The sequence below is a fragment of the Xiphias gladius genome, chromosome 11 (genome assembly GCF_016859285.1).
Source record: "Xiphias gladius isolate SHS-SW01 ecotype Sanya breed wild chromosome 11, ASM1685928v1, whole genome shotgun sequence".
In the NCBI taxonomy this organism is placed as follows: domain Eukaryota; kingdom Metazoa; phylum Chordata; class Actinopteri; order Istiophoriformes; family Xiphiidae; genus Xiphias; species Xiphias gladius.
This window is the reverse complement of record NC_053410.1, coordinates 19,582,822-19,598,343: the sequence shown is the minus strand read 5'-3', so window position 1 is coordinate 19,598,343 and position 15,522 is coordinate 19,582,822. Positions and strand designations below refer to the sequence as shown.

At 40.1% G+C, this 15,522-nt stretch overlaps 1 protein-coding gene across 8 annotated transcripts in view; it reads right to left on the bottom strand.

The window, feature by feature from the left end:
* klhdc3 (kelch domain containing 3) overlaps nucleotides 1-13,175 on the bottom strand; it is a 32,652-nt gene extending 19,477 nt beyond the window's left edge. For 5 of the 8 annotated variants that reach the window (XR_005708360.1, XR_005708361.1, XR_005708362.1 and 2 more), the window contains exons 1-8: nucleotides 12,764-12,891; nucleotides 10,739-10,980; nucleotides 9,202-9,378; nucleotides 8,841-8,956; nucleotides 8,685-8,756; nucleotides 6,821-7,034; nucleotides 6,107-6,193; nucleotides 4,762-4,870 (exon numbers count right to left, since the gene is read on the bottom strand). Coding sequence is in view for 5 of the 8 variants with exons in the window: in XM_040138996.1 (XP_039994930.1) it covers nucleotides 4,762-4,870; nucleotides 6,107-6,193; nucleotides 6,821-7,034; nucleotides 8,685-8,756; nucleotides 8,841-8,956; nucleotides 9,202-9,378; nucleotides 10,739-10,892 (929 nt within the window). In the remaining 3 variants the exon portion in view is untranslated. The other 3 variants (XM_040138998.1, XM_040138997.1, XM_040138999.1) reach the window with 3 other exon arrangements.
* Between the last annotated feature and the right edge of the window lie 2,347 nt (nucleotides 13,176-15,522).

Sequence of the window (15,522 nt, the reverse complement as noted above, 5' to 3'; positions counted from 1 at the left end):
GTTGTCATGTCCAAGTAGTTCAAGGGCCAGTGCCAGATTTCCCTTCGCAGATTCCAAGCTGTCTGCTCCCAGCATGCCAATCTGTCATGTCCTTGTACACATCCTGACCCTCGTAGGATGCGCTGTTCCCAAGCTCAAAATGCTTCCCAATTTAGCCCAACATGATCTTGTCGTAAACAATTATACACAGAGTGTGATGATTGCCAACAATGACAACATAAGCTCAGCAGGAGATCAATAATCTATGTGGGACTGTCTTCACATGCAACTAAACTTTATAACCTTTCAGCTACTCAGAAGGTGAGAAAAAAGTTTGCAAAGTACGCTGGTCATTGCTTGTGTGCATAGGTGAAGGTCAGTGCAGGTGGAGTTAGTCATGCACGGGTCGTCCTTCGTGGGGCAGTGAGCAAGTCTCAGTAAATGAGTGTAGCAGAGGCGCTGAGGGCATATCAAATTTCACTCCGTGAGAAAGAATGGCCCCTTAGGTCATAAATCAGACATGGGGCAGAATTTCGCGCCTTTCTGTTGCTCAGCAGGCCTGTTTACACTGACGTACGTGGCACTCAATAGACTGCCTCTAATGCCTAGCCTGTCATTCACACGCATGCACACACATTCTGCCGATTTACCCTCAAAGAAGTGCAGGTATGCACCAAAAAAAAAAAAAAAAAAAAACATACTCCCAAAACAATGGATATCCTGCACTTAATTCTGGTTTGTGGCGACCAATTTAGAAGCACCTAAATAGGAGAAATTCAATGCAAACATCAAGGTTCTAAATAGATATATTCTAACACTTAACACTTCGAGAGTTGCCCTTATAATCTCATGTTTTACTAACACAAGTCTGTTTTTATTCATTGGAGTCTTTACTGTGCTGTTGATGTTTGTTTTACAAATGTGTCACACCTCAGTGTTACGTCCAGTCCAAATTGTAACCCCTTTGAAAGCAGAGGGCTCTTGGACTTAATAGTTTTATTGTCCTTCACTAAAGTGATAAATTATTTCCGAACAAATTCCTGCAGGTAAAGTAAATATCATAAACTGGGAATAAATATCAACAGAGGAGTTCTGTTTTGGATCAATTTGAAAGGACAACCAAGCCAGAAAAAACAAGATGTGGACCATAAATTTCAACACAATTTCCTTGGCAGACCTACCAAAATGAGAATCCCACAAAAAACACAAGCAAGTGTCCAGCAAATAATTCATGACAGCCTGTGCAAACCATTTGTCAATTGCACTGAGACAGACACCAATAACTTCTTCGCCCTGTTAACTGCCCTCATGTTGTTAGGTCATGCAAAAATAAACACAGGAGACAAGGCAATGGCTGGCTTTAAATGTAATGTTCACACAAAATTAGCAGTCTAATCTTAAATCATTGCAAATCATGCCAGAAGTTAAAACACCAACTGAACTTTAATGGAAAACTTTTTTTAGTAAAGAATAAAAAGCAAACAAATGAGTGTAGTAAAAAGCTGCTTGGAGTGTGTTTGTGTGTCTTGGTATGTGTGTGCACGTGCTTATGGGAGTTCCTGTGTGTAAGAGGATTAAGTGTAGTCATGTAAACAACAAACATGCAATGCTGGTCAAGAGAACCTGTGTGGCCAACTTGCTTAGAGCCTGCCAGGATCATGCTCTAATTTGTACAGTAACAGGAAACAACATCTTGGCAGACTTAAAATAACAGAGAAACCGCTGTACTACAAAACCCTCCACTTTAACATTCACACAAACAAAACAGCATTCTCCCCTGATAAAAACACTCAGAGTGCATTCGGCTTAGGATAGAAAAGTTTAATTGGCCCCATCTTCCTAAAAAGAAAAAAAAAAATCAGCCCTAACACTTTTAAACAGGATGTTGGAGATATTGTGTGGTGTTTGATTTCTTCCTCTGCTCGAACGGCACCCTCCATCATTCCAGTGGCCCCTGTGACACTCCCTTTTCCAGCCCCAGCCCTATCTGCTCACAACAGGAAATCATGACTCCTTAAAACCCATCCTGGACTAATCCTGGCGAGAAACCAAACAATGCATAACAATCTTCAAAAATAAGCATTGTCTTAAGCTCTTCGTCTAATCTAAGCAATTTTTGCCTCCTCAGTTCCATATCAATAACTAACTTCACTGAATTTTGATTGCTACCGTTTACAAGCAGCAGATTTTGTTGCTTACAATTATAGTTACTAATTTGAATATGAAGTAGCCTTTAAAAATAGATCTGTTGTCGTGTTGTGAGAATAGAATATTTATATTTGTGAACTACATGTTGTACTTTAGGATATCACTGAAATATATATATATATATATATATATATATATATGTATATATATATATATATATATGTATATATGTATATATATATATATATATATATATATATATATATATATATATATATATATATATATATATATATATCAGTTGAAAAATAATCATCATTTTAATGACCATATGGTAGCTACATAATGGATGAATCAAGACTACATTTGCGCATTAGGGTGTGTTCCTCCCTATGACGTGGTGGCCACTGGACCAACAGAAAACTAACTCAGCAGCAGCCAGAGGCTTTGAGGACTTGAGGACCTGTAGACAAAGCGGGGCTGAGAGGACTCTTATCCACAGCCTCCCGATCATCACTACCAGGTTATCCCAGTGGGGGAGTTTGCCTAATAACACAGCCTTGCTGATAACAGTAGACCAGGTCTGGGACTACTCTGGACCATGCTAATGCCATTAGCTACCTCATTACTTCACTGGCTACTGGCCTATCACATGCCCGTCACCAGCCCAGTGGCACCTCACCAGCTACGAACCCCGACAGTCAATGCTGTCCTACAGCCAACAAGGGACTCATCACAGACTGCTCTCTACAGGGGCCAGACCCTCCATTTGGCCCTTTGAAAAGAAAGGACAGTTTTCCTCCACAAACTGCTCAAAAACACAGAACGTTGTTTGTCTTGTGAGCACGTGCTTCATAAAGATTAGAAGAGTATAAGAATTGAAGCGTTTGTAAAGAACGGAGCACATAACATTTCTGGTCTCTAGCCAACCTCTGAACTTATTAGGCAGTTTTTCTTTCTTTATTGCAAAAAAATATTTCATCCAAAAGTTTTATGTTGGGAGATACTGAAGTGCACTGAAGTAGTTATTATTAATAATAATAATAATACTGATTCACAGTTCAATATTTCAATACTTTCAATATTATGTTTTTAAGTCAATTTACTTGTGTAAATAATTATTCAAGAGCCCCAGTATCAGCCAAACTTGTATCTCCATTAAATAAACATGCAGTAATGACATTAACACTATCTTGATTCCTCTAAAAAAAAAAAAAAAAAAAAAAATCAAAAGTGAACTGCAGACCAATGCTTTACAAATTTATAAATATAATAAACTAAATATTATGCTATTTTTGTAAGATACTGAACACTGAAGATTTCAAACTGTTTGTACTGACTAAAAAAATTAAATTAATTCCCCTGTAATTTTTGTGTCACATTTTAGTCTCAGCAGTAAGTACAAACAGCAGTAGAGACAGTAGCAGTAGTAAAAGTAGTAGTAAAAGCAGTAGCAGCAGCAGAAAAAGTAGTAGTAGAAGTGAAAACAGTGTTCTTATCTGCTTATTCATTGAAGCTCTGCAGAGTTTACACATTGTTGAAATATTTGTTATTCGAAAGGCAACTCGGTTGCTGCTTTTAAACTTATAGTTTGGGAGACCATTGAAAGTCTCCTAAATGCTGTATTGATTCCTCATGGTTGTTTGTGAAATGCAGTGTTAGTTCTGACCAACGTTAGGTGGAAACAGACCCAACACAGAGATAAATCCTAATTCTTCCTAAAGCATACAATAGGTTTTTAATAGTAATAAATGCATTCCTGCAAACACCCGGATGCATCAACAAGCTAGAGTTTTCAATACAGTCCCTTTTTTCCAACTGTAATACCACATCGCAACAACTGACTAAAATAAATGAGACATGCTGTTCATTATGATGGATTACCACACTTAAGCAAGTTTCATGCTTTTGCAAGGTGGTTTTCATATCCTGCTGAAGTGAATGGAAACCAATGGTGTCTGGAGCCTATGCCAAACACAGTGTGGCACTGCTCTCTGTATATACAAATAAGAACGCAGCTGGCACATGGAGGTTTTATCATCATGTGATGTCAGCTTAGGCTTTTATCAAACACTTCTGTGTGAGAAATGGATACAGGGGGAATGAATGAATGAACAAACCAACTGGATTTTTGAATGCGGAACTATTCAACTGGGGGCTCTATGATTGCTAATCCAAATTATAATTGTTTTCCCCTACAAATTATTAGGTTTGAATGTTAGCGCCAACATACACATGTATTTGTGCATGTGTACATACTGAGAATTTGTATTTGTTTGTGCACATATTGAAATATACTGTGGTATTTTTAGATGTTTATGTGCCTGCGTTTACATATGCATGTAACTTTGCACCTGAGAATGTATCTGTAGACCCTGAGAAGTTTTTATTTTCACCTTTTTTCCCAATGGAGGAGGAGGTACTTAGGGTGAAGAGCAGTGGAATGAGTTATATTTGCAAGATGTGCGAACACAACACATTAACTGTTTTGCAGCCATATGTGAACCTATCGGAGAAAATATTTGGGAAAATCTTAAATTACAGTGCACATACAAACACTCAAGATAAAAACATATTTCAGTTGTACAGAGTATAGAAGAATTACAGTTCAAGCAGTAATATTTTGTGCCTCACCTCGTTCCTCCAAAGAGGATGATTCGATCTCCAACCATACAACAGCACTGCCGTCTACGTGGGCATGGGCCTTTCCCCTTCGGTTCTACCTTCTTCCAGGAAAAGGCTTCTGTTGTGTGCATACAAAGAAAAGAATAAAGTTGAGATAACAATGTTTATATGTAATGATGGGAAAAGAAGAAAAAATAAATGTACATACACCTGGTTATTTCTTTCCAGAGGGAAGACTCTCAGTAAGACTTCAGATTACATCCTCGCCTTAAATAGCTAAACAGAGGAATCTATGGCACAACAAATGTTGGCATGTGTTGGCTACATCATAGCAGCTATACAAACTCTCAGCCACTTCAAGTTACATAAACCTACTAGTGCTTCCAAGTGTGCCGAGGCAACAGGGATAAGGGAATTAAAAGGAGTGACTGAAGCAAGAAAACAAAATCCAACCTTTATTTGTACACTTTACTTTAAATTTGGGAAGTAGAAACAAATTCTGAAGTGCAATATGAGTGACGATGTTGAAGCTGTCTCAGTTGTTCCATATAAGGATGAACTGTGTAGCCTTACACTCTCAGAGCGAACAGCATCATAGCATCTCTATAGCAACAGGGCATTCAGACTTTAGCGGATAGTTAAAGTCTATAACTGAGGTGCTGCCATCTAGTGGACGGCAAAGACCGGCTTTCATTGGTTTACAGCACATATAAGGTTCACCCACTAAGGGCCTGTACTACTACCCTGTGATGTGTTAGAGCTGTTACGATACATATTCTGTATATGCCCACTTTTGCCATGACTCAGTGAATTAATAGTATGGGTGCAGTTTCCTCTATGACTATCATAAAAGCAGACAGGAACTGGGAAAAGATAGGCAGTCAAAAGTTTATTTTTAATAACTAATGCACTGGACCTAAAATTAGTGTTAGGTGCTGTATCCAAAACTTTCATGTTTTCCATAATACAAAAGTAATCAATGTATAATGACACCGTATTTTAACACTATATAGGACACTACATTGATGATGAATACACCCCCAGCGTATTACCACAGTTATAATAACAATACTTTGCTGTGAATGAGAGCACAAGGTTTCTTCGGGAAAACACTTTAACTGACTTGAGAATCAATCTGGCAACTTCTGTAAGAGCAGACAATGACTCCAGTGACTGGATTAGTTTTAATTTTTTTTAATCAGTTTTTCAAGTGTGTGTTTTCCTGGCACACACAGCAGCTCCCTTTTTGGGGTTTTTCACCCAAAAAAGGGAGCAGACAGCCACTATCACAAGACTGACAATGATATAATAAGGGATTGTCTGCCCAATCTGACATAAATAAGTAGTGAATCACCTGGATTGAATTTCCAGAGGTCGTTGAAGTGCCGGTCCAGGCGGGCATTGTATCCTCCAAATATGTACAGCTCTCCGTTGTAGGAAACTAAACCCAGACAGGAACAACAAAAGATTAACCCATTTTTATGGTCTATCATGAAGATCAATGACATCTCCTGCACAGTAAATGGGGCAATGTGGGCCAGTTATATTAGCTGGATTTGTTTAATCAGAAAATGTGGGCAAAAAAATGAATTTTTGTACTAAGCAAATACAAAATGAATAACAATGTATATAGTCCCACTAGACAAACAACAAAAAACAAATCATGTCTGAGAATGGAACAGAGAAAAGTCACACTAGAAAATGACTGCAATTTATATACAAATGAATCATCACAGTAAGAAAAGGGAACATATTACTTCACAGTATTCAAACTAAGAGAACCATATGTTAGTTTAAAGAAACGTCAACGTTCATAACACCCAGTTAATTCAGAAATGTGTACATCTGATGACCCCCAAACAAAATTCTCACTTATTGTTACTCTCCATATAGTCTTATGACAAAAATCTCATTTTCAGCTATTGTGGCTCACAACAATTCTGATCACCATCTCTAAACCCATTATGACTAAACTGTATTCTGAATACCTCAGAAAAAAAATATTTTTTTAAAACAGATAATCACAAAGTTGTTCACCATAGTGATTTTGTGTGTGATTGTGTCTTACAGGCTGAGTGACTCCTGCGTCCCTCTGGCAGTGGCTGTGTTGAAGGGGTGCTCAGCCAGCAGTTGGTCTCTGTGTCAAACACTTTGATCTTGTTGCAATAGATCTCGTTGTTGGAGTGGAAGGGACCAAAGCGGTCAGCTCGCCCTCCAAACACAAACATCTTTGTCCCGATGATGGTGGCCGAGTGGAAGTCTCTCCAGCGTGCCGGAGTGCCCTGTGAAGAGAGGACCAGCAGGTGATGCTGTGACTGTTATACTTTTTTTTTTGCATACTGTTTTTTTGCAAGTTTCAGTAGAGAGATAGAACAGGACAGATAGCAAGGACGCTGGATGTAACCTACAGACTTTTAATGCATTCTATTATGACCTGAACTACACTTCATAAACTAGTTCTAGTTCAAAAGTCTCCAATGTCTCCAAACGTTCTTTCTACTCATCACAATCCTTGGGCATAATGCTTCATCTCCTCACTGGCAAAGATGAGGCTTCTTAACCGGCAACTTCAGGTAAACAGAACCATCTAGTGGACCAAGTTACTAACTACAAAGGTACACGGAATTCAAACCTCTTTGTAGTAGTTCAAGAATAATGCACTGTTATATGGACATTGTATAGATTTTTTTGTGGAAACATAGCTCCGAATGATAATGCAGGTTATACTCTGTGGTTACGAGTGAACAGCAGATAAAAAGCAAATATGCATTGGTGAAATGTGATCTGTTTTCAATGAATGAAACTACGCTCAACAAAGGCATCCTTCTACTCTCTTTGCATTTAGCTATTCTATAGCCACGGCAAAGCCTTTCACATGACTTCCTTTCTAGAATGTGCTGTCATTGTTTTCCACAAATTTTTCGCAGGCAAGCAGGCTCTTAAACTTGCTTTATAAATAGAGCAGCGGGGGGAAAAATAAAATCTTGTAAAACAAAAAGGTTGTATAAATTATACAAATTATGTTGAAATTAAAAAATTGCCAGCTTAATAAAAATTATGAAACTAATTGTAAACATTTAAAATCACTGTGCTCTAAAAAAAAAAAAAAATACTAATTGAGAGAATACCAGGCATTGTCGAAACTTAAATGAGTGCAATAACAAACAAAATACATGTAACAAATTCACCCATAGATAACAGGCTTTGAGTAAAAGCACATCAAGTAGGTTTGTTTTTCAAAAGGAATGCAATTCTGAGAACATGCAAAAAAAAAAGTATTATTCAGTCACATGCACAACTAAATCTGTAAGCACCACACTGTAATCTCCTTAGTGAAAAAATGTTATCAGTTAGGAGCCAAAACTATTCACCCTAGGGAATGTTGTCTATGTTTAAAAATGGGGAATGGTTACTATGTTTAAAATATACTTTACCAGAGTTTATCAAATGAGCAGGTTGACTGCATACAAACACAAATGGCATTTCCCAAAAGGGGAGTGTATATAATCCTCTGCGGGGCTTTTTGTACTTGGCCACCTACCAGGGAGCTGCATTACATTGCAGTGTCTTTGTATCCAGCCAATCTGGCCACTGGGCGCTTGTGCAGCAATACTGCCAAACCCAATAACCAATGGTTTGTTGATCTCCAACAGTGCTTTGAATGTAACTGAACTTGTTGCCAGTCCATTCTATCTTTGTGTTTCTTACAGGGAGCAGTCTGTGTCCATTTTTATTTGGACTTGCATATTCAATCTGTACAGGAAGAACTAAAACTTTTTTTTTAATTTATAAAGATTTCTAAGTGCTATAGGAATGCAACTGCACTTGCTTGAGGTTGCCTTTGTATAGCACTTTGAAATACCATGACCTTGATGACTGAGAAACTTCACAGATATTTTATGAAGAATAAACAACTGGTAGTTGTAACTCACTCTGGCATTAATTAATGACCAAACCATGGTGACGGTGTCCAGCTTGTGGATGTCATTGGAGAAGCAGTCAGCCTAAAAAACAGCAGAGGTGATGAATTAAAGTGCGTTTTAATGATCAGAGAGTAAGTCTGACATGGAAGAGTGATAAAGACTCACCAGCTGCTCATATCCTCCAAATATATACATTGCCTTCCCCAGGACACAGGCTGAGTGGCCATCCCTTGCCCCTGGAACAGTCCCCGAAATCTTAGGTGTGAACCATCTGTGGGTGTCTATGAAATAGGAACAATTTATATGAACTCAAAGCACTCTAGCGAGCTACCTAACCTCTCATGTTACAGTACTGACATAACACTTGAGTCACCTTCAATGGAAAGTCATCACACATATAAGCAGGTGTTAGAGCTCCTTGACATAAAAACAGTTTTCTCTCCCATTTGCTGTCATCACCTGAACATCAAACAGGTGCATCTTATCTTATCACTTAACAGCATGAGTTAGATGCAGGTCTACTTACTGACATCAAAGGCATAAAGCACATTGCAGGCCCCCTCTGTGTCATTACGCCCACCCCAGAGGTAGATAAAATCGTCCAGCAGCACAGCTGTGTGGCCATAACGCATATACGGCACCTCACAGGCACGTTCATGTCCTCCCGTCCTCACTGGAGGCAACTTCATCCAGCGCAAAGACACTTTAGTACAAAACAGTCAAGAAAGGCATATTTATTACATTTTGTCAGAAGAAAATATATATAGAAAATATTTACTTAAACACAAGCCTCAATGCCAAAATAAATAGAACTACAATAACATACTGCAGTACAACTGTAACAACATTTTTTTTTTTTTAATTAAAAGCAGCAATGATAGTTAATGAAACAACTGGGAGCTACATGTGCAAGAGATTTATATATGGAACTAAAAATAAAGGTCAGTAGTAACATTTCACCAAGCTCTTACAGCTGTCTGACATATCTGCATTACTTTTAACCAATGTATAGTATGACAAGATGTAATGCAATGTCAATCATCTGAATTAAATCCAAACAGTTTATTTTTAGAGGCTCCAAACAGAAAGCAAAAAGTAGTGTTTGAAAAAACAGAAAAGAAAAAGGAAAAAAAAAACCCAAAAAAAACAGCAGGGGCTGCTGTAAAATAGACATCAAAGAGAAGGAGCACAAAGCAAGTGACAAGATAAAACACTGAAACAATAGCTAAGGTGGTCCCGTTTCCATTTCAATCAGCCAAAGGCATCTTTATGAAGGTTTGTTTCAACTTTTCTTTTCATGGTACAGCAATAGGAGGTAGGCACAAGCTACTTTAGGAAGTTGTAAAACCCTTAAGCAGGTGGCTGACAACACACAGGGGAAAAAATTATAAAGTGGGTTACAAGGGAGAAGAGGGAAAGGTTTTAGAAAAGTTATTGCAGCACATTTAAAGAAAGCACCTGTGTTTGTGAGATAGCAATGGAAAAACAACTAACAGAGAGATGTTCACAAACCGCAATGGAACGCTCTGGGTTTTAATTGCCATCTGTACTGAGTTACCGTTATAGTGGTGAAGGTTCAACAAACTCTGAAACACTGTCTTATCATTTGTTCCTAATTTGAAAAACAAATATTTTCCTGCTACATTTCAGATAAAACATAGGGCATTTAAGGAGAACGCCTTTTCACCTACTTAGGACACAAATAATTTGACTAAAAGCAAAAACCTAAAGTAGATAACTATGAATTTAAACCATGTGACATAAATATACTGCATGTACTGGGGTTCCAGTGTGGTCCTAATGTAAAATTAAAACACTTTCCACTGACAAGTTAGAGTGCTCTTGAGACCTGAGAATTGTATTCTTGTTTATTTACTAACGTTGTTTTTCAGTTATTAAAACTGCAAACAGATGAACAACCAAGTTCCCGCAACAGTTGCACTAAGAAAAACAGGTGAAAACAAGAGATGGTTTTCAAGAATTCATGTGCCTAAATTCTGAGACTTTTCACTAAATCCACAACCAATGGGATCCTTGGATACATATGTATATTCACCACCTACCTGTGTTGAAGACATGCACATCAATCTGACGGAGTGTCTCGTAGTCCTCCCCAGAGCAGTAGCCTCCAAAGGAGTACACCTTGTGTCCCACCGCCACAGCAGCATGGTTGACTCTCCGCGGCCCTCCTTCTAGGTGCACCGACCAGCGCAACATTCCACGCGCGAGCACCTCTGTGTCTGCGAGTCCTTAGACCATCACTTTGTCGCCCGCTTGGACCCCATCAAGCAAACACCACTGAAACCTGTGATTATGAAAACAGGAGGAGTAGCACTTTGCTTAGGAGTTCAGTGGGGTAAACTGGGAGGGGCAACCGAAGAGAACACAAAGGGAGACGTGTTTGTCCTCTTGGGCTAAGAGTTGCTCCGCTGTGCTGTTGCTGACAGGCTCACAAGCCCCCGCATTATCTAAGCTGGGAGAGTATTTTAAGAGGTGATTAGACTTACACCTACCACTCTTATTTCTTTCTGTTCACTCTTAACCCTGTGGCCTGCCACTGCACTACAGAAGTTTTAAATATAGCATCATATAAATACATATGCATCCCTTTCAGGCAATACCCAATCAATAAAAATGCTTTATGTACATCATTAGGCAAACTGCTTCAGTATTCTTCAGTTCTTTACTGAACGACTATCAGATGACTGAGGTGTTATAAAATGAGTGTTTCTAATCTAGCGAAAAGAGAGCAATGATGAAACTGTCATTTGGCTATCTTGGCAGTTGGCCTTGCACAATTCAAAATGAAAAATGTCTGATGAAAACTAAGAAAACCCGAGGCAAGATCTGCAGCTCCTAGTTTGATGGCAGCTTGTAACTCAACAATATATCCAGCAAAACGTGAAAGACTGTCAGGTTAATATTCACTCACTAAGCGTGTGTCGTTCAGAAATAGCCCCGAAACTTCTGAAAAACAAGTGAACCTGCCGCTTGCTAAAGCCTATGTGCCCCTGCTTATTCCGTCGCAGTGACTCACTTTCTCACTGACCTCCAACCTTTGTTTGCTCTTAAAAATAAACCCCCACAAGACCATTTAACATAGACCTCTCTATTTCAAGCCCACACATCTCTGCAAAGCAACACAGGCCCGATCTAGGCAACAGGCAAATGTGAGTCTTAAGTTTATTAGAGTAATTGTTTTGTTTACCACTTTGTCAGTGTTTCCGAGCATCCTGTCAAAGCTGCCACGTAAACCCAAGACCAAACTTGGAGTAAACTGACTCCTCAAAATGCAAAGACCGTTACAGCGTGTTGGCTACACTGCCTTACCCTTGCTGCAGTAAATAAGTTGTAGTAGTAGTTTTCTCTGAATTAATTAAACAGCAATTTTCGCAGTTCTCACTCTGTGGCTTCCTGACGTTGACTTTGAGAACAGGGACACCGTTGTGAGACCCGAACTCCGTGGAAAGCAGATTCTACACCCTCCTGACCCACTCAACAGAATACTGTTAATATCAGATGACTAGCCATGGCAACTTCGTAAGACCGCAGTGACTTTGTACATAATGGGACTCGGTTACCGGACCAAAAAAATAAATAAAAAATAAAAAAATCGATGCATAATAGAGCACTGATCTCGGTTGGCAGTGTATATTGGGGACACACAAATCGTTGATTGATAAAGCTAATCTAGACCCGGTGACATTGAGCTGTAACCCGGTTCCCACAGTCCAGTAAACGCCTCATACACCGGCTAGTCGAGGTTAGCTATCAGACAGGGACAACACACGCCTATAAGGGAAGGCGACCCAAACGCCAGAGTCAATCGTCTCACATCAATTGTAACAATTACCGTGTATCGATATTAGCACCCCTGCATCCAGCTGTTTGATAACCAACTGTCCGGGGGGAGAAGCTGCTGCTAGCTGGACTAAAGCTAATCTGTAGAAGCTACCTTGTTTAAATGTTAGCTAGCTAACATGAACTGAATAAAAGAGCAAGAGATAACACAACGGCGTTTATATCCAGCCCTAAGAGCCGGTTAGATAACAGATAATCACACCAATAGAGGAATATGATTTCGCTACCTTCAGGTCGAGTCGGTTGTGGTTAACTGGTGTTTCGATAGGCAGTGCTATCTAGTGCGCGCCCAAAGCGAACGAACTAATCTTTTCTACTGGTAGTTTTACGAGTTCGATACGATTCCAGTTCACGCTGATACCTACTGCTTCCAGGAAATAGCCATATCCTCCTTCTCGAAAGTCGCACACTGACAAAAGCTTTCGCCGTCTCCTGCCTATCCGGCTTGTATGTTAACAAACTAACTGCCAGCTGCTGCTCATAACGGCTCTCCTATGCGTGTCACGATACAGCATACACAGGAGTCAGTAGAGTTTTGTTTATCTACTGTGAAAGCACACACGCAGCGTCAACACAGTATTATCACATTTAAGCAAAAAAAAACTCCTCGATTTCCCAATTTTTTCCCCAGCTTCATGTAACATGCAGCTTAATATTCTGGAAAGGACAATGAAGCATATTGTTTAATTCCCACAGGGTATCCAGCATGTCATGTGGGTGTGTACTGCCCTCTTGTGGCCTGAAAGTTGCGCAACACTAGATACTCGAAAACTCGAAATACTCGATACATTTAAGGAACAGTCCGGCATCCCGGCACCAGTTCCACCCACTGGGAGCCTTCACCGACTCCCTCGTGACGTGTTGGGCGGAGAGGCGGCCACTAGCACCCGCTGTTGGCTGCTGTCATCCTCGAGAGAGACCCCCCCCCCCGTCATTTTCACGCTGAAAACTCACCGTGTGAATTTCTGAATTTTTTTACTCATACTGCCGGTTATTCGAAGCAGTAAGTTTACCGATGTACAGGTTAGCGCCGACGTCTACTCAGTCCTCATCAAGGGGATTCTTTACATTCCCCAAGGGAAGGTTGAGTGTTTTTTGAGCAGCATTAACAGGATTAACCTGTTCAGAGGTGCAGGGTTAAAAGTTTTTGTTTGGCCAGTGGCCCCCCCTCCCAACCTCCGTGTATTGTATATTTAGCTCTACACGTTGCCTCCAAGTTTCCATTAAGCGCAGTGCAAACGGTCGACTATACATGGCAGCTGCTTCATTAGATGCCCAGAAATTCAGACACGGGCCTGTGACGAAATAGCGCCAATTCAATCCAGCTTTTGCCGTGTGTCGGTTAGTTTGTGCGTGTTTGATTTGACACAGGAATGTGCGCCATGTGAGAACAATATAAGACAAAAATAATCCATGTCTCATAACTAGATTCTGACATAAGGCCTCCCTGTAAGACACGTTATGACTTACTGGCACACTTGAATGGAAGAGAGCCATTGTTAATGTTGTTAGTAAAACCTGTGCTTTTCCTACTATGGCATTTGTCTATGGTGGAAAAAGGCCTTACCAAAAACCAACTGAATGCAAAGGGAACTTGGTACTTTTGGGGGGCCCTGGGAGATGTTGGGGGGGGGGGCGTGACAGTACCCTTGTCAAGGAGGTATAAACAATGTAGAATAACATAGTGGTTCCCTACCTGCGGGGTCAGGACCCCCATGGGGTCTCAATATAAATTTGAGGTGTCAAAGATAATTAAAGAGAAAATAAAGAAAGAAAATATATATTTCAATTACACAAAACCATGCTTATTTTTTCATGACTTGTCTCTATTTTTTTCTTTTTTTTTTCCCTTGATTTAAAAATCCTTCAAATGGTACCATCTGAGAAGAAAAAATATATTTTTGTTCACACTGCTTATAACTCACATCCACATTGAGGCCCTAATACACCCATCACAAGTCAGAAAGGTCGGAAACCAGGCTTTTAACAGACTGAGTTGGTGAAGGAAAGTGACGGAGCAAGCTGATGAAACCCACGCACCCGTTGCATACAGTTGTAGCAACCCGGGTGGCTGTTTCTGTCACGCACAACAATGTAATTGCAGCAGTAGATGGCGCTGTTACACATGTTTTGGATTGCCCATGGGGCCGGCAAGCCGTCGCGGCCCCACATACATAGACTCCTGCCCAGAATGTCTCTAAGAATATGATCCCTGCCGTTGGATTAGTGGTCAGATAATGTGACCAGATGATCCAGTTGGCCTGGTTGAGGTACGCTCGGGCAATGTACTTAATCATCTGATACTCTGTGTTGGCTGCTTGTGTGACGGCAATTCGCGAGGACTGAAAGCCCATGGTCAGTTATCAAGCCGCATCCCGGGAAATCTCAGTGTTTTAGTGTGAAGTTTAGCATGGTAGGAGCATACTGACACAGGCTGGTGCAAGGCCAGTGTATTTGGACACTAAATAAGACTAACAAGCTCATCTTACTCCAGTGTAAGATTGAGGTCAAATTGGGAAATTATTGGGTATGAATTTGTGTTTGATATAAAGTCCTACATCTTGCAAGCGCTACTTCCAGGGCAATGCTGTCAATAAATAAGAATGTGCTCTTGGGCAGCTTGCCTGGGCTGGAGAACAAAATAGCCTTCATCTGAGGTTCGTACTGACCTAATCCAACTGTAACGGAGGTCCAGGTGATGGGGCCGAGGATAAATGAGAACAAGTTTGGTGGAACTTGCCATTTCGTAGTATGTGAAGCCTGTCCCATACAGTGAATTTTAGTGGATCCCATTAAACAGTCTGTTTCACACGTCTAGACTGTAAATATGAAACCACATGCAACTTGATTTTGCTACCTAATTTTTTTAAAAGCATTGAATTACAAAGGGGTGGCTTTATTCCGATCAGCTTGGCTCCAAATGGTCAGGCCGGAGTGAAAGTAGAGCCTTGTAAAAGGATTATGGCACCGAGGAGCCATGTTACAG